Genomic DNA, 24,034 nt, shown 5'->3' with positions numbered 1-24,034 from the left:
GCCTCTCTGCGCCAGCTTCTGGAAGGCTCTCTGCTGCTCCCTGGTGGGAGAGGCCCGGGGGAAACGTGCAGGCCAGCTCTGAGTGGGCAGGGCCCCGGGGCATCGCAGACCCCAATCCCTTGCCCCCTTCCCTGGGGCCCCTGGGGCCTGCAACCTCTCCCGGGCTCAGGTCCTGACCCAGAGTTCTGGCCCACCATCCAGTCCCTCTGCCGGCCTCAGCTTCCCCTCTTGCTCAAGGAGGCTCTTGAAGGAGGGGGAAGGAGAAGTGACTTTTCTAGGGACAGTTTTCCATGGGGCAATGAAAACATGTTCGTCACTGTAAATACACAAAATGCCATTGAACTGTCCATGTTAAATGGTTAATTTTATGTAAATTTCACCTTACTTAACAAAATAAATTAAAGAAAAAGAGGAGAGTGACATGATGCCGTGTGGGGGAGATCGACCCGGGAGACCCACGGCCTCTCTGAGACTATTTCCCTGCCTGTAAATCGAGGCTCCCTGGCACTTGGCGGTGCAGATGGGCCTTTAGACAAGCTCAGCAGCAGACCACGCAGGGCCAGCGGGGCTGCAGGTGACGGGCCAGGCTGGGCCAGAGGATGCTCAGGTCGGAGAGCACTGGGGCCACCTTCCCTTGGGGCCCCGAAGGACCCGGGGACTGTTGCCTTTGGGACACAGATAAGGGGTGGAGAGACAGCGAGGCGCTGACACCCTCTTCCAGGACCTGCCCTTAGGTTCTAATGCAGACACATCCCTTGAGGCAGGCGGGCAGGTGGTATACACCCAGCCCCACCTACCTGCTGTGTGACTGTGGGCCAGGCACCTAACCTCTCTGTGCCTCCATCTCCTCAACTGGAAATGGAGACAATAACAGTCCCAAATGGGCTGGCTCTGGAGGTCAGTCTGAGGGCTGAAGGCAGAGCTAGAGCCAGACACGCTGTGAGGGGATGGGTGAGGGAGAAGATGCCCAAGGAAACCTGCAGCCGTCTTACGCTTTGACGCCAGGAACTGGGGTGTGCGAGGCTGGCAGAGGGACCTGGCCCGGGTCTGTCCTTCCAGCTCACAGCTGAGGACGGGATGCAGACCAGGGGGGTCCCCAGGGATGGGGCCTGGTCCCTGACACTCCCCCAGAGGCAGACCAGGGGAGGGGTCTTGCAGGCTGCAGCAGGTTACCACAAAATCATCGGTTGCTGTCTGACCCCCGTCTCCCAGGAAACAAGCCCCGCAGAGACCCCAGGAGAGGTGGGGAGTCCACTCCTGTGGGCCGGGGTCTTCAGGGCGGGGGGCTGGGGGCCAGCCAGGGCGCCCGCCCCCAGCACCGCTCAGGGACCAGGTTGACCTTGCGGATGTTAAGCTCCGTGGCGAAGGTCCGGGCTTTCTGGTAGAAGAAGAGGGACTTCTCGCGGTCCAGGAGGAAGTTGTGGTAGATGGTGGCCAGGCGCGTGTAGATCTTCATCTGGGCTTTCTTGCTGCCCAGGTCCACGGCTGCCGCCAGCGCCAGCTGGTAGTACCCGGCCGCGTCGAAGGGGTCCTGGGGGAGAGACGGTGGCTCAGCCAGATTTGACCCTAACGCGTCCCTGGGTGCAGGCGGGGGCTCGCGAGCCCGTCTCTCCGGAGGCTGCTGCCCTGCCCGGCCTCCCCGTCGTGTCCGCCCCAGCCCCTCCTGAGGGACCACTCTAAAACCCAGACCCGGCCCTTCCCTCCGCTGCCTGGGACGGCTCCCAGGACACCGTCGGCAGCCCTGGCTCCTCACTGCCCTTGCACAGAGCGCGGGCTCAGGAAAACAGAACAGCAGGGACTCGGAGCTGCTCTGAGCCCCTCCAGGCACTGGGCCCAGTGTGAGGCAGGAGCCACGGCCCATTCCAGGACCACATTGACCACAGGGGTGAGCAGCAGCCTGCGGGAGCCCCAGGTGGCACCTGAGTCAGCCTGGTATAGGATGGGAGGGCTTCCTGGAGGAGGGGACATCCCAACTAGGGAACTGGCCACTGTGGGTGGTAGGGGAGTGGTGTGTATCCGTGTATGTGTGTGTGCACATGTGCCTGCAGCAGTCAATGGGGGCACATGCAGGATTCACACCCAAATCTGTCCTATTCAAGTCATGCTCATTCAGCCCTGATGCCCCCATGTGCAGGTAACAGGGGGTGCTGTACAGTGGCAGAGATGCCCACGGCCCCCAACCTCCAAGCAGGCTTTCCCATGCCTGTCCGTGCAGGGGGCGCACAGAGGAGCCTCGGTCTCTCCTGGGCTGTGCTGCAGGGTATGAAGTCGGCTGTGGACCCTAATGATAGACGTGGAGCTGATGGCAGCCACGGCACAGCTGGGAAGCCACTGGACCCCAGCCTCCCAAGCCCAGGGACCTTGCCTTCCTGTCCCGTGAGACCATGGAGAGATAAGGTCTCATCCCCAGGGCCTGGTGTCAGGTTGAGTACCTCTGAGCCCAGCTCCCTGACTCCTATCTTGAGCATATTTGTTCACCTTCCAGCCTCAGTTTCCCCTTCTTATGCAGAGCTGCTTAGTAACCAATCACATAGACTCTGGGGTTTTAACCTCTGTGCGGCTGTGTTCCTCAGTGGCCCAGGGGTCAGGGACACACGCCACAGATGACAGAGCTCAGGTGAGGTTGGCTACAGCTCTGCCCCACTGCCAGGCTCTGCACACCTACACGGGGGAGGCCCAGCGCAGAGCCTAGCCTGGGACAGCAGGCACACACATGAAGCATGCAGGCTCACTGGGTCAGAGGGTGGTGGGTCCCAGGGTCCCTGGCACTGGAGCTCCACCATGCTGCTCCTAGTCCTACCCTGACTAGCTGACCATGCCGGCCTCTGTCTCTGCCCTGTCCTGTGGGGGCACCACTCCTCTAGAAGAGTAAAGCATGAGAAGAGCCAACCACACAGAGCCTGGATCACACAGAGCCTAGATCACACAGCCTGGATATCATAGAGCCTGAATCACAGAGCCTAGATCATACAGAACCTGGATCACAGAGCCTGGATCACACAGAGCCTCCATCACAGTCTGGATGTCATAGAGCCTGGATCACACAGAACCTGGATCACAGAGAGCCTCCATCACACAGTGTGGATGTCATAGAGCCTGGATCGTACAGAGCCTGGATCACACAGACTGGAGCACAGTGAGGCTAAGTTGCAGTACCCACCACTGCCCACAGGCTCCCCAAAGAACTGTCGGCTCTGACATAGCAGGAGGCCGCAGTGACCACCTCTGACCACCAGGTGTCAACAGTGCACAGCCAAGGCTGCCCCAGGCAGGCAGTTGGTGGCTGCTAACTGGGTGGGGGGCTTCCAGCGCTGCCCCAGGCCCTAGGTACCATGGGGGGGGGGGTGGAGACGTCAGCCCCTGCTCCCCCCTTCAGCCAACACGGAGCAGAGACACTGTGCCATGCGGTGCTACCATACCCAGGGTGGGGCGATGGGGGCACCTGCCCATAGGGCAGCATGCAGACGTCTCCAGGCTCTGGTCTGTGTCCACTGCGGGGCTGGGAGACGGGGAGAGCCCCAGCTCCAGCTCCCCCAGATCCAGCAGGGCAGGATCTAGCCAGGCTGCCTGCAGGGGTGTCTTTGCTACAAACCCCGGGGTAGGCCACAACCCATCCCTAGCCCGTTTCCCTCTGTGACTTAGGATTCCAGGAAAGAATCCCTCTGTCCACAGTGGCAGGCATCCTGGAGGAGGTGCCAGGACTTGGGTAGCACCTTAACGTGGTATCTGGGGGCAGTGGTGACTCCTCCCCCACCCCCCGGAGAATGACCTCATCCCCCGCACTCTTTTGGTGGCGAACGTCTGCTGGACAGTTAAGACTCAGGAATGCTTGGGTGGCTCAGTGGTTAAGCGTCTGCCTTCAGCCCAGGGCGTGATCCTGGAGCCCCAGGGTCAAGTCCCACATCAGGCTCCCTGCATGGAGCCTGCTTCTCCCTCTGCCTGTGTCTGCCTCTCTCTCTCTCTATGTCTCTCATGAATAAACAAATAAAATCTTAAAAAAAAAAAAAGACTCAGCTTTGCAGTTACCTCCTCCAGGAGGCTGCCCTGACTACACACTTTTTTGTTTGTTTTTACCCAGTGGTGGCCAATGTCTGCTCACATGTCAGACTGTTCCCTGGACGTGGAGCTCTCAAGGGCAGGGCCCGGCCTGTGTGGGACTCGGACCACGTCTGCTGACCTGGCCTGCTCCTCACAGCCTGGTCTGGAGCTCCGGGCGGAGGCCGAGACCACGCGGCAGGAGGGCCGGGGCCAGGCCTGGATCTGCGATCTGCGATCTGCGATCCCACTCCAAGCGGGGCTGGCTCCCCCACCCACCACGTGCCCTGAGCCCTGCCTCCCCCGCCCCCACTCACCTTCAGGTCATAGAAGATGATGTCACCGAGCACCAGGTACACCTTCACATAGTACAGGGTCTCCTCATCGAACTGCAAGGGCGAGTTGCAAAGCGACAGAGCCTTGAGGTAGAAGTGCTCGGCCAGCTCGCCGTGGCCCAGCCGGTGGTGCAGGGCGGCCAGCCGGTGGTAGGCCACGCGCTCGTTCAGCCGGTCCCCTGGAGGCGCAGGGAGGGGGGCATGCGTGAGGATACGGCTGTGGGGGTGGTGGGGGCACAGGCCAGCCCTGGCCCCCCACGCCGACATCGTCTCAAAAGCTCCAGCCGGTCCCAGGACTCAGTCTCTCCACCTGCACAGTGGGCCTAATATTGTCTGCTCCCTGTCCACCGAGGGAGGTGGACGTTCCAGCTCTGTGCCTGCACATGGCCCCGGAGGGGTCAGCAGGAGGCCCCAGAGTCAGGCCGGCTGTGCACGGCAGGTGCTAGGACTCCGGGCAGCCTCCCAACAGGAGAGGGACCCTTCCTGCTGTATTTGCAGCTCCTCCGCCACCCCTGGGGAGTCACCAGCTCCCTCCAATTTCCAGCCCACCTCCGAGGGCTCTGCACACAAACCCTGCTGCACACTGACTGTGTGCCTCTCTCTGGGGGAAGACACATGGCCTGGGATGGCACCCTTAGGTGCCGGGACAGGGGGTGTCAGGGACTGAGGGGACTGGGACATCTCCAGACAGAGAACAGTGGGGCTGGCTGAGTGCGGAGACAGACACTGGGAAGGGACAACATATGGAACAGCATGACTGACCCAGCTCGGCATGTGTATAGGGGCCAGAGAGAAGCCTGAGGTGTCTAGAACACAGGGCACACTGGCTGGCCCTTGTGGTCAGCAGGGAAAGAGGCAGAGGAAGCCACAGAACTGACAAGGAGAGCCCAGCCACCCAGTGAATGGGACACTTCCAATAGGCCCCACACCATCCAGGGGCAGATTTGGGACCTGCAGAGGAGAGGGTGACCTGCAGCCCCGCAGGTGCCCTGGGGTCCCCCTGTCTTTTGTCTTCTGCGCTGACCCTGCAGGTGTCAGAGGTAGAGGCCCTGGGGGGCCGGGGTGCAGGGCTCACCCAGGGTGATGCTGAGCGCCAGGGCCATGTGGGCAAACTCCAGGCCCTCTTGGGGCGACTCCAGTTCAGCCAGCAGCGCCACCAGCTTGTTGCACAGCCGCAGCTCTGCCTCTTGGTTCCCTGTGGTCACAGCCAGGGGCAGTGCCCGATCCTGCCACACAAGCAGGCAGGTCAGGCCTGTTATCCCTCAAAGCCCCAAATGTACCCCGTTATCCTGTGGCATCTCTGTTCAGCTCTGTACCCCAGGAGGAAAGTCAGCTTGGAGAGGCCCTGACACCCACAGGGCTGCTGGGCCATGAGCAAGCTGGGGTATGACCTGCAGCCTGTCTCAGTAACCTCAGACCAGTGCCCCCAACCCCCGGCTGATGAGAGCCTGACAAGTAGGACCCAACACCCTCCTGCTCTAAAAGTGGGTGTTTCTCTGTTCCCAGGGCTGGGCTGCAGGCTGTGGGCTGGCCGGGCAGGGAGCAGCTGCTCTACTTGGAGATGCATGCAGTCCTGGCCCTGGTGCCGGTCCCTCCATGGTCGGGCTGTGTGTCCTGCGCTGTGCCCCATGCATCTCTGGGCTTCAGTTTCCTATCTGCCAGATGGAGTAGGACTGGCCTCCCAGGAGTTTGAGGTCCTGTAAGCCCAGAGCGGCCTCTGTCCCTCCAATGGTCCCTCCCAGGTTGGGGCTGGGGGTCAGGATCATCCTGGGTGAAGCCACCCAGGAATGAATTAAGTGAGTGCATGGGACGGCCCTCCCTCTAGGCAGCAGGCCCGCCCTCATCAGCCAGCTCACCCGGTAGAAGGACACGGCTTTCTCCCGCTCCCAGGTCCCGTTGAAGAAGATGTCCCCTGCCGCCTCAAACAGCTCCAGTCCCAGGTTGGGGTCCCCCGTGTATAGGGCTGCATTCTGCGCCACCTGTGGGCACGCAGAAACTCTCATGAGGCCCACAGTGCTCCGGCGGAGACTCTCAGCATCCCCAGCTGCCCCTAGACCCTCGGGGCGGCCCTGAGGATGTGCAACAGGAGTGCGGCTGCCTTTCCCCTCACCCACACCTTCGTCCTTCAGCGGGGACGGCGGTTCCTGCTATGTGCCATGGGGAACTCTGTCTGGCCAGGGCCCTGGGAGTCGGCAAGTGTGGGCTGGTGAGGAGTTTGGGACGGAGCTCAGAGGTGGAGGCCCCTGAATCCCTGCAACCAGTCCCAGACCCTGGCTCTACTATCCGGCTTCCCCTCTACTATCTTCCTCCGTGGCCCCTGGCAACACCTGACAGCACACACCTGCCTGTCCCTCCCACCAGGTGGCTAAGGCTGTTGCTTCTCTGCCATATCCAGAGCCCAGCAAGGTGCCTGGTGCATACTAGGTGCTCAACGAACAGCAGATGAATGGACAAGAGTAGACCAGCCCCCACAGGCAATCCAGAATCGGCCACACATGCACATCTGGCCTCTGCCCCTGAGAATCCTACTGTCCAGAGCCCACCTCGAAGGTGGGCCCCACCCCCGCTGCTCAATCCAGCCTCCCCAGACCAACTGGAGCTCACCCTCCTGGCTCCTTCCTCCACCATGTCCCTGCCTATAGCCCCAAGGCAGCCCCATGGGAGAACTGTTTACTGATGTGTCTGCTCCCCCTTTCAGCCGTAAGCTCCCTATCTGGGATCCTCAGCCCCTGGCCCAGGGAAGTACACAGCAGGTGCTCAAAAATGAAAACATAACCCTCACAAGCCTCTCAATTTACTTCAAATCACGTCATGTTTGGGAATGCAACTGGAAATGGAGCTTGTGATTAATGCATTTCTAAGGAGACACGCCACATACCGCGGAAGCAAGTTCTCCCGTGTGTTAATAGACCGAACGCATCATTTGCATGTTTACTGAGCACTTGCTGTGTACCAGCCCAGGTGGGCGCAGTGAGGGGCACCCGCCTCTGGCCCCCCGGGGGCTTGCTTGGGTCATTGTGTAAGATGCTGGAAGTGGGAGTCCAGGGGTGGGGGTGGCGTAGGCAGCCAGCACGCAGCAGGTGCCTGCCGTGCTCTGGGGACGAAGGAGAGAGTGAGTGGGCAGCGAGTGTGGTGCACGCGCTCCACGCCCTTGCACCTGTATGTACAGATCCACCAGCTCGTTCTGCTGCAGGATGTAGTAGATTTTCCCTGCCTGCAGCCAGGCATGTGCCTCCTTCTCCTTCTTCTGGAGGTCGATGAATATCCCCAGACTGCGCTTGGTGTAGTCCAGCGCGGACCTGTAGGCCCTGGAATTAGAGCCAGCTGGTCAGAGCAGGTGCTCCCAGGCCAGCTGCCCGCGTGGGGGCAGACTGGGCTCTTCCCAGTGCCCGTCTGGTTACATCTGCTCAGCTGGCAAAAGTCAAGAAGGCTCTTGGGAGGGAACGGAGAGGAGGAGCAGGCCCCTCTGTCTCTACCCCGCCTCCCCAGACACGGACATGTGACCTCTGGCCGCAGCAGGGAGCATCTGCACTGGGCAGAAATGTAGAGATAACCTGTGCCAGGGGTTCTCAAACTCGGGTTGTAGGGCCGTGCTCCCAGGGTTTGGGACTTGGCAGGTCTGGGGTGGGACCCGGGAATGTGCCTTCCCAGTAGGCTCCCAGGTGATGTGGATGCTGCAGCTCTGGGGACCCCACTTTGAGAAGCATTTGTCAAGGTCACCGTCCATTAGTCCTGTGGTGAAATTGAGGCCCTGGAGTGTGGGGGGAGGCCGAGGCTGGGCTGTGGCTCCCTCCCTGCCTCTCAGAGAGTCTCCCGCTGGAGAGGGTGTCCTCAGTGATCTTCCCAGGCTGTCCCTTACCACACCTGATTGGGATGCACAGTGTAGGCATTACATAGGACAGGTGACCCCGAAACTCTGCCCACAGGAAGCAGGTGGGACAACCAGCTATCACTCCATGGACAAGAATCCTCTAGTCCTTACATCTGAGGGGACAGTCGGGGACAGGCTGCTCGGCCCAGAGCTGGGCTGGCTGAAGGAGACTCGGGGAACGCAGAGGTCAGTTTCCAAAAGTCGCCATGATCTGAAAAGTGACCCAGAAATGCACACTCTGCCTCCCCTGGAAGGCCGGGAGGTGTGTAGGAAGAGGACAGCTGTCCTGGGACCCACATGCCCCAAGTACAGGTCGGGATGCTCCCCAGGCCTGCAGGCTCAGAGCCTGTCTGACACTAGGAATGAAACTGTCCCTGCGGAGAGGCTGCCCCAGGATCAAGGCTGGCATCCTCACCGCTCCGTGCCCAGGGACAGGTAGAGCTGGCTGATGGTCTCCAGGAGCTGACCCTCCAGCACCTTGTCGGCCACCCTGCGGGCCAGCGAGAGCTGGAACTCATGGTAGACGACGCACTGGGCCTCGCTGGGCATGACGGTGCTATAGAAGTGACAGAGATGCTGGACGGCACGCAGCTGGCCTGGGCGGGGGAGACAAAAGGAGGGCATCACTGTCATGCACCGCAGGGACATTTGCAAGGTCCAAAGGCCCCTGCTGTGTGCCAGCCTCTGGGGCATCGCAGGTGTGGAAACTGAGCCCAGACAGGCTAGGCCACCTGCTCAAGGTCGCACAGCCGATGAGCACACGGTGATGAGCCCAGGTAGGGCAGGTCACAGATACGGTGCTGACCTCTTCCACAATTCCCAGGCCTGGGGGGGTCCTGGCCGGCCTCTCCCACCATGCCGCGCTGCCTTCCTACCACGCCGACCAGGCAGGGAGCACCGGCTTCCCAACGCTGCAGGCTTGCACGCGGAGTCCCAAGCAGAGCACCAAGCCTGGAGCACACAGTGCACAGTGGGGCTGGGATTCATACTGGCTTCCAGCTCCTTCATGAGGCTCCAAACCGCAGCCCTATTTGCCTCGCCTGAACCTGGGGACTGAGATCGAGCTCTTCCCCACTCAGCTGACCCGGACATCAGTGAGGACACAGATGATTGGAACAAGCCCGCAACCCACGAGACCTCTCAGTCATGTTTCCTGAGAGGGACCACACGTCCAATCACAGAGCAACTCCCAGTAATTGTGAGGGGCCTGACGTCTTACAGAGCGTGTCCTCCAGAGACAAATGAAACACGACCAGAAGTCAGGAGGAAGGAAATTCAGGAAATCCCGGAATATGTGGGCACAAAGAGTGTGCTCCTAAACAGCCAGCGGCTTGTGGGAGACATCACAACGGGAACGAGGACATATTTCGAAATGAGTGGAGATACAAGAGCAACGTACCCAACCCCACGGGACGCAGGACAGCAGGGTTTAGAGGGACGCCTACATTAACAAAGAAACATTTCTTCTTTTTTTTAATTATTTATTCATGATAGTCAGAGAGAGAGAGAGAGAGAGAGAGGCAGAGACACAGGCAGAGGGAGAAGCAGGCTCCATGCACCGGGAGCCCGACGTGGGACTCGATCCCGGGTCTCCAGGATCGTGCCCTGGGCCAAAGGCAGGCGCCAAACCGCTGCACCACCCAGGGATCCCCAACAAAGAAACATTTCAGAAAAAAAACATTTAAACTTCCCCCTCTAAGGCAGGAGGAAAAGAGCAGGTAACTAGACCCAGAGCAAGCAAAAGGAAGGAACAGCAAAGGTTCAAGAACCAAGATAAAATAGTAATGTTGAGAAGAGAGAAAATTCATGAAACCCAATGACAAGTCTTTAGGAAGATGAACAAAATGGACTCATCTTTAGCCAGACCAGAAGAAAAGGTGTAAAGTGTTGGAATCGGCAGCGGAAGAGAGGCCATCAGCATAAGTCTTATGGAAATGAAAGGATCACAGAAGAGGCTGAAGGATTTTGGCTGACAGAGGTCGAGCCTCGGGAGACAAGCTACCCAAACCAGCTCAGAGACGACGCAGAGCGGCCGTCGTTCTCCTTCAGGCTCAGCACAGGGGCAGAACCTCTGAGCACAGCCAGGACCTGCCCGAGGCTGCAGGGTGCATCTGGGCACCCAGTTCTGGGCTCCTCCCGGAGGTCCAGAGGGCCCCCTTCCAGGCCTGGTGAGGGTCCTATATCCTATATCCCTCAGTGGCTCCCTAGTGCTCTCGGGAACAATGTCAAACCACAGCCTGGGTTCCCCGGCCTCTGCCCTCGCCCCCCAGCCAAGGTTCTCACCACCCACCACCCAACACACCCATCCCCTGCATGGCCCAGCCTGCTCACCCCGGGGCCTTGGCACAGGTGGCACCTTCTGCCTACCTTCCATCCCATGCTTGGCTAGACCCTCTCCACCCTCAGGTCCTATGAGCCGGGGCCAGGAGCCTCCCATCATCATGATGAGCACCCCATGTCGTGCCCCGAGTACAGGTCGGGATGCTCCCCAGGCCTGCAGGCTCAGAGCCTGTCTGACACTGGGAATGGAACTGTCCCTGCGGAGAGGCTGCCCCAGGATCAAGGCTGGCATCCTCACCGCTCAGTGCCCAGGGACAGGTAGAGCTGGCTGATGGTCTCCAGGAGCTGACCTGTGGCTCTTGCGACCCGGGCGTCTGTGCCCCACTCTTGGCCAACCCCCGCACCGAGCCTGGCAAACTCCCGCGAGAGCCGCCCCCCAGCCAGCCTCCAGGGCACCTGCAAATATTCAACACTCTCACTGGTGGAAGAACAACCGCTTGCCTCCAAGCTGCAAACCCCGGGTGTGCTCTGGACAGAAGTGAGAGGAAAACATTTCCCTCCAGGAAGCCAGCGCGCCCGACCCAGAGCCCGGGGGAGAGTGGGGCCGGGAAGGGCAGGGCTGGCACTTACCCTCCACGTGGTCCGTCTCCACGGCGACCAGAAAGGCCCACTCGTAGTAGCACTTGCCCTGCCGGGCGAGGGCCCTGCGGGTGTGCAGGTGGCCGAGCCGCAGGAGCACCCACGTGAAGTCCTGGCCGCAGTCGCCGCTGGGCAGCCGCGAGAAGAGCCTCACGGCCTCCAGGTGGTAGTGCTGGGCCAGGCCCCCGGCCCCCGCCTGCAGGCACAGCGCCCCGAAATTGGCCAGCACCACTGCTTGGTTCCTCAGGTGGCCCCGGCTCCGGGCGACACGCAGGGCGCGGTAGTAGCCCTCGGCCGCCTGCCGGGTCCGGCCCGTCCTCTTGAGGGCAATTGCTGCCAGGTTGGCGATGACGCCCTCCTGGTCCTCGCTGGCCACGGCCACGTCCAGGACAGACTCGAGGATGTCCAGGGCCAGCGGGCTCCGGCCGTGAAGCACGTAGAGCCAGGCGAGCGCCACCACGTAGTCTACTGCCAGGCGGCGGCCGGCGCCCACGGCCGCCTCCACCGCCTGCGCCATGAAGGAGATGGCCCTGTCCTGCTGCCCGTGGCGGCTGTGCAGCCGGGCCAGGCTGGCGCAGAGGGGGCCGCGCAGCGCCTGCCCCGGGCCCGAGGCCAGGGAGGCCAGCGCCCGCCGGAGGTGGTGCGCCGTCTGGGCGGGCGGGTGGGGCAGCCGCGGGCAGTTCCGGAGGACCAGGTCCACGCTTCGGAGCGCGCTGCCCGGCGAGCCCCGGGCCCGCAGCGAGGCCGCCCGGACGCAGCTCAGCGCCAGGTGCGGCAGGCACTGCCGGCTGTAGATGTCCGCCAGGAGCAGGTAGCCGTCCATGGGCCACGAGGCCTCTGGGGAGCCCCAGGCCCCGTGCAGAAGCAGCAGCCTCTCCAGGAAGGGCAGGGCCTCCTCGGGCTGCTTGAGGCGAGTGTGGTGCCTGGCCAGGAGGAAGCAGGCCCGGGCCTCGGCCTGGGGGCTCCGGCAGGCGATGGCCTGCCGCAGGGCATGCTTCAGGAGCTCCGACTCGGCCTCGGTGCTGCAGACGTGGCTGGGCGTCCCCAGCAGCAGGGCCGAGGCTTTGGGCACCACCTGCGCGCACCTGTCCCTGTTCTTCTGCTTCAGGTGAACGGTGGCCAGGTTGGCGTACACAGCCACCGCCAGGAAGAGGTCACCAAAGTGGCCCCCCAGGGCCCCCAGGGCCTCCTCGAAGTACACCCGGGCCTGGGACAGCTTGAGCCTGCGCACGCACAGCCGCCCCAGGAGGAAGCAGAGCCTGGCGAGGGCCATGGGGAAGCCGGCCTTCTTGGCTGCCCCTCGGGCCTGGGCCAGGTGCCCAGCTAGCTCCTCCTCGTCGGTGAAGCCACAAAACAGGGTGCTCAGCCCCGGCAGGGAGAGGTCATAGAGGCCACGGAAGCAGGCCTTGTACCCAGGCGCATCCAGGAACAGCAGCAGTGAGCCCAGGGCCTCCGGGTGGGTCCAGTCGGCCTCTGAGTCCAAGCAGAAGGAGGGCTCCTCACTGTCCGGTGAGCTTGCACCACTGGATGCCAAGCACAGACCCCAGGATGCTGGCTCCTCCGGGCAGTCCTGGCAGGACTTGCATTGTTCTAGAACATTCTTCACCTTCTGTAGGGTCTCACGCGGCTCTGGGGTCAGGGAAGGCAGAGGCATTTCTGCAAGTCACCAAAACCCCCAAGATAGATGAGCACCTGATCTGGGTCCAGGCTGGGGTAAGGACATCCTTCCGAGCCTCAGTGTCCCTGTCAGGTCCTGCCTGAGCCTCCCCTACCTGAGCATCAAAACTGACATGAAACGCGGAGCCCAGCACCCAGCATCCAGCACTCAGTGGGAACTCAGTCATGGTTGCGAGACTAGGGATCACTTTGGCCAAGATTTTTACCCAAGAATGCCCTCCTATGCTTCCTGTTTAAAAGCACCGCTCAGTGATCATTTAAAGTCCTTTTCCCTCCGGGGTGACTGGGTGTCTCAGTGGGTGAGCATCTGCCTCAGGCTCAGGTTGTGATCCCATTAAATAAATAATCTTAAAAAAAATTCTCTCCAGAAAGAGTTAAAGCCACTTAATGGACAGACATGTCCACATTTCTGGTACGGCTGCCTCCGTGGGATTTCCTCAGCCCTTGGGGGGTCTCCTGTCAGGTACAGCCCCCCCCCCCCCATGAAATCATCACAAGCCGATCAGAGCTATGGGTCGGCACGTGCTCAAAAGCCACCCACAGAACTGAGGACAGTGAAGTCTGTATCCCTCTGTCCAGCCCGGGGCTATGTCTGGCAGGAAAGATGAGGAATAGCTCCCAGACCCCCGGGTCTCCACCTTCGTCCTGGCTGGTTTGGGAATCTGAGGCCCACAGCTCCTAAAGGGACAAGATGCTGGGGAATCTGGGAACCCCACTGCCCAAGGGAGCTCGCTCGCTGGACTGCTGGCTTTGGTCGGCCCTCGAAGGCACAGCCAGCGCCCAGGAGCATGCGGCTATGCTTCCTGTTGGGAAAACAGGAGCTTAAAGGGGGAATTTGTCTGCAAGGAAAGAACCAGGATCTAAAGGTTCTTCTGTTTCGAGTTCACTTGCACAAAATATGTTCAAAACGAACTCTCTTTGTTAGTCTGTGAAGGCCAGGAATAAACGAGAATTCAGTGCGGTTCAGGGGCAAATGTCTGACCTGACGACCTCACTGTGGGTGTGAATCGGCTGCCCACCCCCTCCGATGCTGGCAAGTCCTGCTGCTCCCCATGCAGCAGAGCGCAGGGGTGAGGGGAGGCCCCACAGCGGCCCTGGGATCTCCGGAGCCTTCCTCGTCCAGAACCCCAGGTGGCCCTTCCCTGTTTGCATCCAGGTGGACTCCATGCCGGGGAACCCCAAAGGGTCCTCAGGCGTTCAAGTGCCCAGGATCTCCCCAGTGCAGATCCTCTGTGGGGGGACGAGGTGGAGGTGTGGAGGGAGGAGGGAGATCCCTTAACCAGCTCGCCCGGGAAGAAGAGACAGATCCCAAAGGGGCTGCTCCAGCACGAAGCTCCAAATCCAGGCCCTGCACCCCCTTCACCCTCTCAAAGCAGAGAATTTCAGCTGGTCTAGGTTTTAAGAAAAAAACCCCTGGCCAGGCATGGCTCAGACTATGGAGGGGAGGTCCCTCTCTGCTGGAGACAGAGCAGGGGGCCAGGCATGGCTCAGACTATGGAGGGGACACCCTGCTCTGCAGGAGGCCTGGCGTGTTCAAGGGGGCCCCACCACAGCAGCAAGGGGAGCTTACCTTCACTTCATCCAGCTCCCCATCAGGGCTGACGCCCCGCCCACCTGCCCTCCCCCAGGGAGGCATGAGGTCCCCACCCCTCCCCCCATCCATGCTGTGCAGCCTGGCATCACCCCAGCCCCAGCCTGGATCCCATAGGAGGGGATCCTGTGGGAGGAGCCTACCTGGTTCTGGCTGTTCACACTCAGCTTCTTCTAATCTGTCTGAAATGGGGAGAAAAAAAGCATCACTCTCGGGCCAGCACCTCCGGGAGGGGCCATGTCAGGAGGGGGTATGGGCTGGGGCAGCCTGAGGGGCTGTGGGGCTGAGGATCCCCTGGTTGGGGGGCTGAGGATCCCCTGCCCACAGGCTCTGTCCTGCCCGCACCCCCCAGAGGCCGTGGGCTTCTGCTGCCACCTCTCTGGGGACAGGGGTGGACTCCCTACCCTGGGCTGCTTGCAGTCTCATCTGCTGTCCCGGAGATCAGGGCAGCAGCTCCACCTGCACCCCAACCTCCTCGTGACAGGGCCCTCCCTAAGCCTTGGTTTCCGCCTCCCGAAAATGGGCTGACATGAGCAGCTGGCTGGGAAAGGTCGTCTGAAGTGTAAAGTCAGCTAGGACAACTGTGCAGGCTCGCGGGAAGCTAGGCGGTCCCCGGGAGAGGGGACCCCAGAACGTCCCCCGGCTGAGGGGTGCCCACAGCCTTCCTAACGAAGACGAGAGCGTATGCCGGGCTGGTTTAAGCCCGACTCGCAAAGCTGAGATCCAAGTTTGCCTGTTTTAGGAAGAGAGAGCAACGTGTGGGAACCTAGAAACTTGAACTCCGTTCTTGGAGGAGCTGTTCCTGGCATGCGCGTCGGCAAGCACAGGTGCGAGCAGCAAGTGTGGATGTGCATGTGTGCACGTGTGTGTCTGCGTGATGTGTAGGTGTGTGTGCATGTGTGTGCGTGCACATGTACATATTGCATGTACGTGTAAGTGTGTGCGTGTGTCCACACATGTATTCCCCTTCATCCTTGGGATGAAGGAACCGGCTCTCCTGTCCTGTCCGCGACAGTCGACCGGCAAATTTGTTGGGGCCCCACTCCCTTGGCTGTGGCCGACACGTGTCCCGCCTCTGTGCGGGGCGCTGCCTTCCCTGAGCACAGGGCGGTGCGGCATTGTCTGTAGGAGGTGGCAGCCCTGGGGTCCAGCCCCGGCCCCCCAGCACTCAGGCAACCCGGCCAGACCACAGCCACACGGGCCCAGGCCCCTCATCTTGTGACAGCAGGATGGTCACTCTCTCACAGACTCTCGGCGAAGCGGCAGGTGGGCAGCGGGAACCTCAGGGAACTGTGGGCACCTCCCTGCCTCTCTTTCCATCCCCCTCTCTGCACCTGGCCTGTCTGCTACCCCTACAAGTCCTGGGGGCAGCAACAGCATCTGTCTGGTCACTTTTAAGTGCCCAGGGGTTTGCATTCCTTCACTTCCTGATGGAGGAAGCCGGGCTTTCAGGAGAGGAAATGTCAGAGGGCAGGGGTGTCTTGAGCAGTGCACGGAAGCCAGAACAATCACGGCCCACCGAGGGGACAGGCCGATGCTGTTGAGCAGGAGCTCAGTGCCTCCTGGGACTGGCGGTCACTAGCTGGTGCAACCCTGTAGGAAAGCTCCAGACCCTCCCCAGTCCCTCTGGGAATCTGCCCACAAAAACCGTCCTGAGCACCTGGCTGGAGGGGGTGACCAGTTTTAGGTCCCGTGATGTCCCCGAAGCCAGTGGGAGGCACGAGGGGAGCAGCGCCCCACCACCAGCACCCGCACACCTACCCAAGCTGTACACGGTGCACACGTCGGCGCCAGACGCCCTCCTCAGTAGCTGCCTGGCGTCCTCCTCTGAAAAGCGCCCTTCATTGCTGAAGAATGACCTTTCTTCCTCATTGAGAAAAATCACATTTTCCAGCCTGGAAAAAAAAAAAAAAGGTGCTTTATTTAAGATAGTACATCTCCTAAGTAAGACCCATTTCCACTCATTTGACAGACAGACCCCTCACACCTGCTATGTCTTCACCACTGGGACAAAAACAAAATAGATCCTGCCCTCCTGGATGGTGCCTCACCAGCTGAGACAGGTGCCAGGAGCAGGAGAGGCTGCTACAGACCCAGTGGGTCATGGTAACCTGGGGAAGGTGAGCTCCTAGGCAGCCTACAAAGCCCCACTTCATAGTTCCCTCCCCTGTGAGGAGGGAGCTGGCAGCTGCAAGCAGGTTCAGTCCCTTCGCATCCTGTGCTCCCACGGCTCTGCCTACAGCCTCTGCGGGTGCTCCCCACAGTGCCCCATGCAAACACAGGGCACATGTCTGCGCCGAGTCAGGGAGATGAAAACCAGGATGGAGAGCAGAGAGAGAAGGCACAGGCGATTTGTGCTTGTACGACTAAATTGGCAGCATAATATGAAACTTTGAAAAGTGCTTTCAAACTAGGAGCTATTTTGAGAAGTTAAAGAAAATCTCGGGGCAGCGTCTGGAACATTCAGCAGAATAACAGGCCTGTATTCTTCAGAGACGTCCTGAAGGACAAGGAGATGAAGGAACTGTTTCGGATTAAGGAGGCGAGGCTGGCGCCACGGGGTCTGGAACTTTCTCTGGGTTTCGAAGGCATGACTGGGATCCTCACGAGACCTGCGTGTGGCCCGCAGAGAGCGACTTTGCACCAGTGTCGTCTCCCGATTGTGGCACCTGTGCCGTGGGGATGCAGGTGGATGTCCTGGCTTCAGGGAACGCGCCGCCCAGCTCGCCGGGAGTGGGGCCACGTGCTTGCAGCCAACTCGCCACAGGGTTCAAACACGAGGGCAAAGCAGGAAACAAGCATCACAACACGCTCACATCTGGGCGATTAGGATGAGGGGAGATGATGGGAATCCTGTGCTCTCTTTGCAACTTTTCCCTAAGTCTGAAATCATGTCAAAGTAAGAGGAGAAAAGGCCTGGCCACCAGGTTCATCACACGAAGGATGAAGGCGCAGGGTCTGGCATAGACGGATGTTCAGTCAACACGTGCTGAGCAAACGAGGAGCTTCTGCTGCAGCCCCGTCACCCTAGCGTCAGGGAGCCGACGGACGAGCGCACCCAGCAGCCATCCCAGCTCAGACCCTGGGCGAGGTCAGGGCAGGCGTAAGTCACACGGACCCCAGCTGTCCACGCAGAAGCCGCGGTCTCCCCTGGATACGTGACAGGACTTGTCTAGACGGAGGGTTCCCCAGACAGGGTTCCACGGAACGCCGCCGCTGGGGCTGAGAGAGAGGGTCCTGACGGTGAAGTCAGTGTGGGCAACGCGTTCCGACAGGGAAAGCAGGTCAGACTTCGCGTTGCCTTCCCGGTGCTGGGCCTCGCTGCGGACCGCCAGCCAGGCACGCGGAGGGCGTCCCCACCTTGCGTGAGCTCCACCGGGTCTGTGACGGAAAGCTGCGGGGAACCCACTTCGGGAGACGCTGGTCTAGCGGCGGCTCTCAGCCCCGGGCCGGCCAGCTTCCAGCTCCCTCCTGACCAGCAGGTGCAACAGACACTTTGAATTTGTGAAGCCAAAGTGGCCTTTGAGGTTCCATCTGGGAGGGGCCGGTCTGTGAATGACCCTGGATGTCAGGGCCAGAGGGTCCTCGGCAGACGTGTGTGGGAGGCCAGGCCCGGGGGCCCCGGGACAGACTCAGTAAAGGCCTTTCCGCACACCCACCTCCCGCGGGCTCCCAGCCTGAGGTCTTTCTGATGGAAGCTCAAGCTCAGGGAGCAGAATGGCCACCAACGGATGGCCTAGCTGTGCGTGCTGACCGCTCACCCGGGACGCTCCTGCTGCTGCCCACGGCCACACAGCGGGGACGCTCAGAATCCCCCAGACAGGGCAGGCATGTCACCAGCAGGCTGTGGGGGTCCTGTAGGGGGAGAAGCGCATCCCCAGGGATGAGCTGTTGGACATGGGACTTGGGGGCCAGTGAGACTCCCCAGGAAAATGGGCAGGCCTGGATGGAGGGGATGTCCCACGTAGGGCGCATGTGTCCACACAAAGTTGTTCTTGAGGAGGTGAACACACCTGCTCTGATGGCAGGGGGCAGCCTTTGACATTGGTGGTCACCAGGGTCTGGGTCACAGGGGGTGGGGTGAGGGCGAAGGCCAGGCCCAGAGTCGTCGAAGGGCTTTATGAAAGGGAGCAACGTGGTGCACAGGGGTGAACGGTCCCTCAAAATTCATTTATCTCCACCTAGAACCTCAGAAGGTGACCTTACTTGGTAAAGGGGCTTTGCAGATGTAATTAGATAGGATGAGGTCACACTGGAGTGGGGGGACCCTGATCCATGACCAATGTCCTTCTAGGAAGAGGGACACACAGGGCAGCCCCGGTGGCTCAGTGGTTTAGCGCCGCCTTCAGCCCAGGGTGTGATCCTGGAGACCAGGGATCGAGTCCCACATCAGGCTCCCTGCATGGAGCCTGCTTCTCCCTCTGCCTGTGTCTCTGCCTCTCTCTGTGTGTCTCTCATGAATAAATAAATAAAATCTTAAAAAAAAAAAAAAAAAGGAAGAGGGACACACAGATGCGTGGGGGTAGGGCTGGGGGGCAGGTGAAGATGGAGGCAGAGACTGGGGTGACACAAGCCAGGCTCGCTGCAGCCAGCAGGTACTGGAGGAATGTGGAAGCAATCCTCCCCTGGCGCCTCCGGGACACCTTGATTTTGGACTTGTGTCCCCTAGAACTGGGACAGAATCGCCATCCGCTGTTCTTGGCCCCCAGTGTGGTGCTTTGTCATAGCATCCGCAGGACAACGCTGGATTGCAGAGAACAGCCCCTGCCCTGGTGAAGGACAGGGCACACCAGACAGGAAGGATGCCAGCCCGGGGACCAGGGAACGAATGATGCCCGGATGCTCGCGAGGGCAGAAGGCCCAGGCCCAGGTCCAGGATTGTCACCTAGGAGTCAGCCCAGGGCGGGGGCACCAGGACTTCCCACAGGGGTGGAAGGGCAGGTCAGGAGAGGGCAGGGCCTCGGCCACTCACTCAGACGCTTGGCCCTGCACACTGACGAGACTCGTCCGCACAAACCCGACCTGGCCCGAGGCCACGTGCCGGCCCAGGCACCAGGGCAGGCCAGGCACCTGGGCGCCCAGGATCTCGATGGCATCGCCGCCCCTGAAGGTCATCTCTTCAGGCCCAGATCCCTGGTAGTCCACCACCGCCGAGGCCAAGCCCGTGGCTGTAGGAAGGAGGCCACACGGTCAGTTCTGGGGGCACACCCCGGGTGGGGGGCTCGGTTAGGAACAGGTGGTTGGGGTTGCGATGGAGCGTGTCCACTGCACCCAAGGGGCCAGGTATCTAGTGATCCCTGGAGGGGGCACCTTATCTCCATACTAAGGATGAGAAACTGAGACCCAGAGCTGTCAGCCTCCAAGGCCAGGGATCTCTCCTCTGTCCCACCCCGGCCAGGCCAGGCCAGGCCAGCATCCACCCAGGACAGGTGCCTCTGTAAACATAGGTGCCTCTCCCATGAGGCCTTATAGTCCCTGAATGGGTACACGAGGCCATCCTTGCACCAGCCAGCATGGGCAGAGCAGAGAGCACTGGACCAGGAGCCCACACTGAAGGCCCATGTTGTCTTTGCAAGAGAAGACCTAAGATCTAGGCCTCAGGAGCCTCCATTAGTGCACACGGCAAATGCAGCTGGAGCCGAGCCCACCTCTGTGAGGGCCCTCGGCGTGACAAATGTGCTGCCAGAGAGAAAGCTGTGCATGTGGATGGTCTGTGAGTGCAATGCTCGGGCTCCCTGGAGGTGGTGACCAGCACCCGGGTCGTCCTGGTCCCACTGTGTAAAATGAATTTGGACCAACCGGTGGACCTCTTAGCTTTGGTTGTTACAACATGAACTGGAGAGGATTCTCACTACCTCCTCTGGCTTGGGGAGGATTCAAGGTGAGCACAGAAGCCTCCTGAATGCTGGTACCTGCCCCTCCTTGCCCACCCCTTCCCCAGGGGAGAAAGGCCAGTGGAAGAATTTACCCATCAATGGGGTGTCTGATGTCACAGGTTGGCTCACGGAGTTGTCGATGGGGTCCCAGGGGACTCTGAGAGCCCACCTGCAGTGGGACAAGAGAGGATCTCAGATGTGTGGCAAGCTGACACTGAGTAGGCTGGACAGGTCAGCAGCCCCCCAAGGACCCAGGCGAATTCCAGCACCTGCCCCCACTACACACACACACACACACACACACACACACACAGGCCCAGGTATGTGGCACTGCCAGCAGGGAGCCCCATGCTGCCCAGCCCAGGTGCCTCCTGCCTCAGGCTGGCATCCTGGGACACCTCCCTCCATTAGCCTAAGACACAAGCTGAGCCATTGCCTGTTATTTCCCAGATTCTAAACATCAGGGCATCGAGTTTCTCTCTTTGCTTTGGCTGCCAGGAAGCTCCAAGCCAAGTTAATGCCCCACATTGGACACACGAGCAGGAGCTTACATGCCACCCGTTCTTGCCTTCCCCAGGTTTTATCTGCCTCATACCTCCCTACTATGGGCACACATTATGCAGCTAGTGCCCTCAAAAGCATTTCAGAACAAGCCAGAGCATGAAGCAAGAGCTCCATGCTGCACACTCCTGCCAGGACGGCCCTGCCACAGAATGTCAGCGTCCTCAGGCAGGTGGTAGCCCTGAGGTCCAGACCTGGCCTGGTTTGCCATGGCCACAGGCTGGAAGCGGCAAGATAGGGATGCAAGCAGGTCTGCGGGGCCCTGTCCACTTCCTCTGGCCTGCAGACGGACTCCATGTGGCCCGACAACACGTGAGACTGACAGGAAGCAGAGAAACAAAGGTCGGTACCTACTGATGAAACGGAATCAAAGTTTCTGGAGCGGCCACCGTTGCCACCTCCTTGGAGGACGTGCCGGGGCTGGGAGCAGAAGAGTCTACTGCGGAGGCTGCTTCTCCCTGGGGACCCCTTGAGGCTCGCCCGAGGGGCTGGGGGCCGCCCCCTGCACCCCGGGGGCTGGTGGTTAGTCGCACATGGTGGTCAGGACACAGGACAAAGAAAGGACCTTTAAAGGGACAGAGACCATCCTTCAGTGTGGCTGGCCACAGGTGGCTGGATCTTTGCCAGGCGGGCCCCGAATGTTCCCTGCCAGGGGACATGCGTAAAGGCCGCCGCTCTGCAGGGTCTCCCAGGCCCAGGCTCTGCATCCACAGAAACAGCTGACACCGGCCTGGAGTCCCAGCTCCACTCTGTGAGCGCAGAGCCTCAGTTTCCCTGTCTGAGGGGACCACTGCTGGGAGCCTGGCGGCCTCTCTTCTTCTCGGGGGCCAGGGGAAGGCAGGCAGCTTTGTGGTCTGTTTGCGGCTGACTTGTGCCCAATTACTGAGGCCCCCTCCGCACTTGAGGCAACATCGGCTCACGACGTAGCGGTATGGGTGCCGCTTGCAGAACCCCTTTGACTGTTATTTCCTGGGGGCCTGACCAGGTCTTTACTGCTAAGCAACAGGGCCCGGGCATTTCCCGGCCAGACTCCCCCCACGTGCTCCTTCCTGCATGAGGCCCCCGTTAATGTCCCCGCACAGGCCAGAGCCTCCCGGGCCCTCCTCCCCGGGGCGTCCCCAGCGCGGCATGGAGCTGGCCGACGTCACCGTCACCATGCAGCGCTCACCCTCCTGGGTGAGGAGGCTCTCATGCGTCAGCGTCAAGGCCTCCTGGTCCACGTGGACTTGGACGGCTGTCTCCTCATCCTCGTTGGGCGAAAGCAGCCAGAAGGCCTGGTCGACGAGCAGGTTTTCCAGGCAGTGATGAGTGAAGCCTGGGGACCAGATAGGCGAGGTCACCAGCAGGCTCCAAAAGGAGGCAGGGAAGCCTTGCGGCCCTGGCACTGGGGGAGCCCTGCCCTATCTTGGGGACTCACGGGACTGTCTGAAACCCAGAGAGGTGCCAGGTCTGACCATCTGGGCTGTGAGTGGACTGGAGGTGACCATGGGAGACGCCCTGGACTTCCCTGTGTCCTGGCGAGTTTGGGCAAGGACAAGCCACTTGTCTGACCCTCAGTCTCCGCATCCGTGAGATGGGATGAGAATGTTCAAGGGGAGCGCGTGTGCTGGAGGGTTAGCACAGGCCCTGTGCCAGGTGCCCAAGACACTGTCGCTCTTATTTTCCATGCTCTCAGCCCTTGGACTGAGGTGGTGGAGCACGGTTTCCCCAGAGGATGCAGCCGGACCCCACATGTGCCTCCTAACAGATTGGGGTGCTTTAGAAAGAGAGCTCTTGGGCTGGGCTGCAGACAGCCTGGTCCGAACTCAGCCTCCCTCGAGGTCTGGCCTTGCAAAGCTTCTCCCACGGCGCAGAGCAGGAAGGAACATGGAAGGCAGCCCGTGTCGGGGACAGACCTGCACCTCTGCACCCATCCCGTCCATCCTTTCTCCCTGAGAGCGGGTGAGCGCTAACTCCCAAGTCCCGTCGCACCGGCCGTTGTGAGCCAGTCTATTCTGAAGCCCGATTTATGACATTAAATGCTCAGTGTGTGACAAGTGTCCTCTGGGGGGAGTCCCCACAACCAGTTCTGGGAGGGCCACCACTTTACCAAGAGCGTGGTAGGTGGAGAACTTCCAGATTTCCTCGAAAGTCTTAAAGGTCACCACGATCCGATCCTGGTCACTGTGGATAGACAGCAGCCTGGCCGATAACTCCTATGGGGAAGAAACGGTCCCGGGGGAGGCGGGGGGCTTTCGGCATCTGGCCACAGGGACAGAGCTGCGCAGCACAAACGCTTCGCAGAAGTGACCCAGGCAGGGGTGGAGGCTCAGAGCTGGGTCCTTTACAGCCCGAGGCAGGGGCTCTCAAGCCAGCTGTGGCTCCTTGTGCCTGGGCCAAGCCCTGCTCCTTCCCAGAGCCCCTGTGTGCCCCAGGCTCGGCCTCCACCCTCTGCAAACCAGGTCCTCCCTGTAGGCCTTGCGCTGGGCCCTGTGCAACCCAATCGAGCCCCTCGGGCAGCACGACACAGGCATCCGCCCTAACTCTGGTACCCCCTCTCCCCTGACTCCCATCCATGAACACTCCTGGTGGTGGTCGGGCTTGGAAATAACACCAGCACTTACGAGGTACCATGTATGTGTGCTGTGGATGGGTGCTACTCTGGGCTCCAGTTAAGAGCCTGAGAATGGGGGCACCTGCGAGGCTCACTGGTTGAGCATCTGCCTTCAGCTCAGGGTGTGATCCCGGGGTCCTGGGATTGAGTCCTGCATCAGGCTCCCTTCGGAGCCTGTTTCTCCCTCTGCCTGTGTCTCTGCCTCTCTCTCTGTGTTGCTCATGAATAAATAAATAAAATCTTTTTAAAAAAGAAAAAGAAGAAGAGCCTGAGAACGGAGGCTGCATGTCTTATTCGAGGCCTGCCCCTCAGCACATGGCACAGCTGGGATTCCGCCCCTTGCCTGCACCACCCAGGGCTGGTACTCCCATGCTGTTTGCTGGACCTGCACCTCAGCTCCGTAGGGCAACAAGCTTAAGCATCCCTGACTGGTGCCTCAGAAGCTGGGTTCTGGCCAAGGTCAGGCTAGGCTGACTGCAAGGTCACATGGTGACTGCCCAGCCCTAAGCCCAGGACCTCCACCACAGGGACGTCGCCCGGCCCAGCCCCCTCCTTGGCCACCATCCTGCCAGAGCG

General features: G+C 60.7%; 1 protein-coding gene across 6 annotated transcripts in view; it reads right to left on the bottom strand.

Annotated features, from left to right (window-relative positions):
* Nucleotides 1-345: 345 nt before the first annotated feature.
* SH3TC1 (SH3 domain and tetratricopeptide repeats 1) overlaps nt 346-24,034 on the bottom strand; it is a 48,018-nt gene continuing 24,329 nt past the window's right edge. For 5 of the 6 annotated variants that reach the window (XM_025999399.2, XM_072737614.1, XM_072737610.1 and 2 more), the window contains 14 exons: nt 22,955-23,060; nt 22,034-22,180; nt 21,220-21,430; nt 20,397-20,473; nt 19,401-19,596; nt 16,190-16,323; nt 14,572-14,610; nt 11,152-12,816; nt 8,657-8,837; nt 7,528-7,678; nt 6,227-6,349; nt 5,446-5,596; nt 4,353-4,549; nt 346-1,531 (listed from right to left, as the gene is read on the bottom strand). In XM_025999399.2, the coding sequence (XP_025855184.2) occupies nt 1,274-1,531; nt 4,353-4,549; nt 5,446-5,596; nt 6,227-6,349; nt 7,528-7,678; nt 8,657-8,837; nt 11,152-12,816; nt 14,572-14,610; nt 16,190-16,323; nt 19,401-19,596; nt 20,397-20,473; nt 21,220-21,430; nt 22,034-22,180; nt 22,955-23,060 (3,636 nt within the window). In that variant the 3' untranslated portion in view covers nt 346-1,273. The remainder of the gene's footprint in view (nt 1,532-4,352; nt 4,550-5,445; nt 5,597-6,226; nt 6,350-7,527; nt 7,679-8,656; nt 8,838-11,151; nt 12,817-14,571; nt 14,611-16,189; nt 16,324-19,400; nt 19,597-20,396; nt 20,474-21,219; nt 21,431-22,033; nt 22,181-22,954; nt 23,061-24,034) is intronic. The other variant, XM_072737612.1, reaches the window with a different exon arrangement.

The sequence above is a fragment of the Vulpes vulpes genome, chromosome 14 (genome assembly GCF_048418805.1).
Source record: "Vulpes vulpes isolate BD-2025 chromosome 14, VulVul3, whole genome shotgun sequence".
NCBI lineage: Eukaryota > Metazoa > Chordata > Mammalia > Carnivora > Canidae > Vulpes > Vulpes vulpes.
The sequence above is the reverse complement of the archived record's forward strand: the minus strand, read 5'-3'. Positions and strand labels throughout refer to the sequence as shown.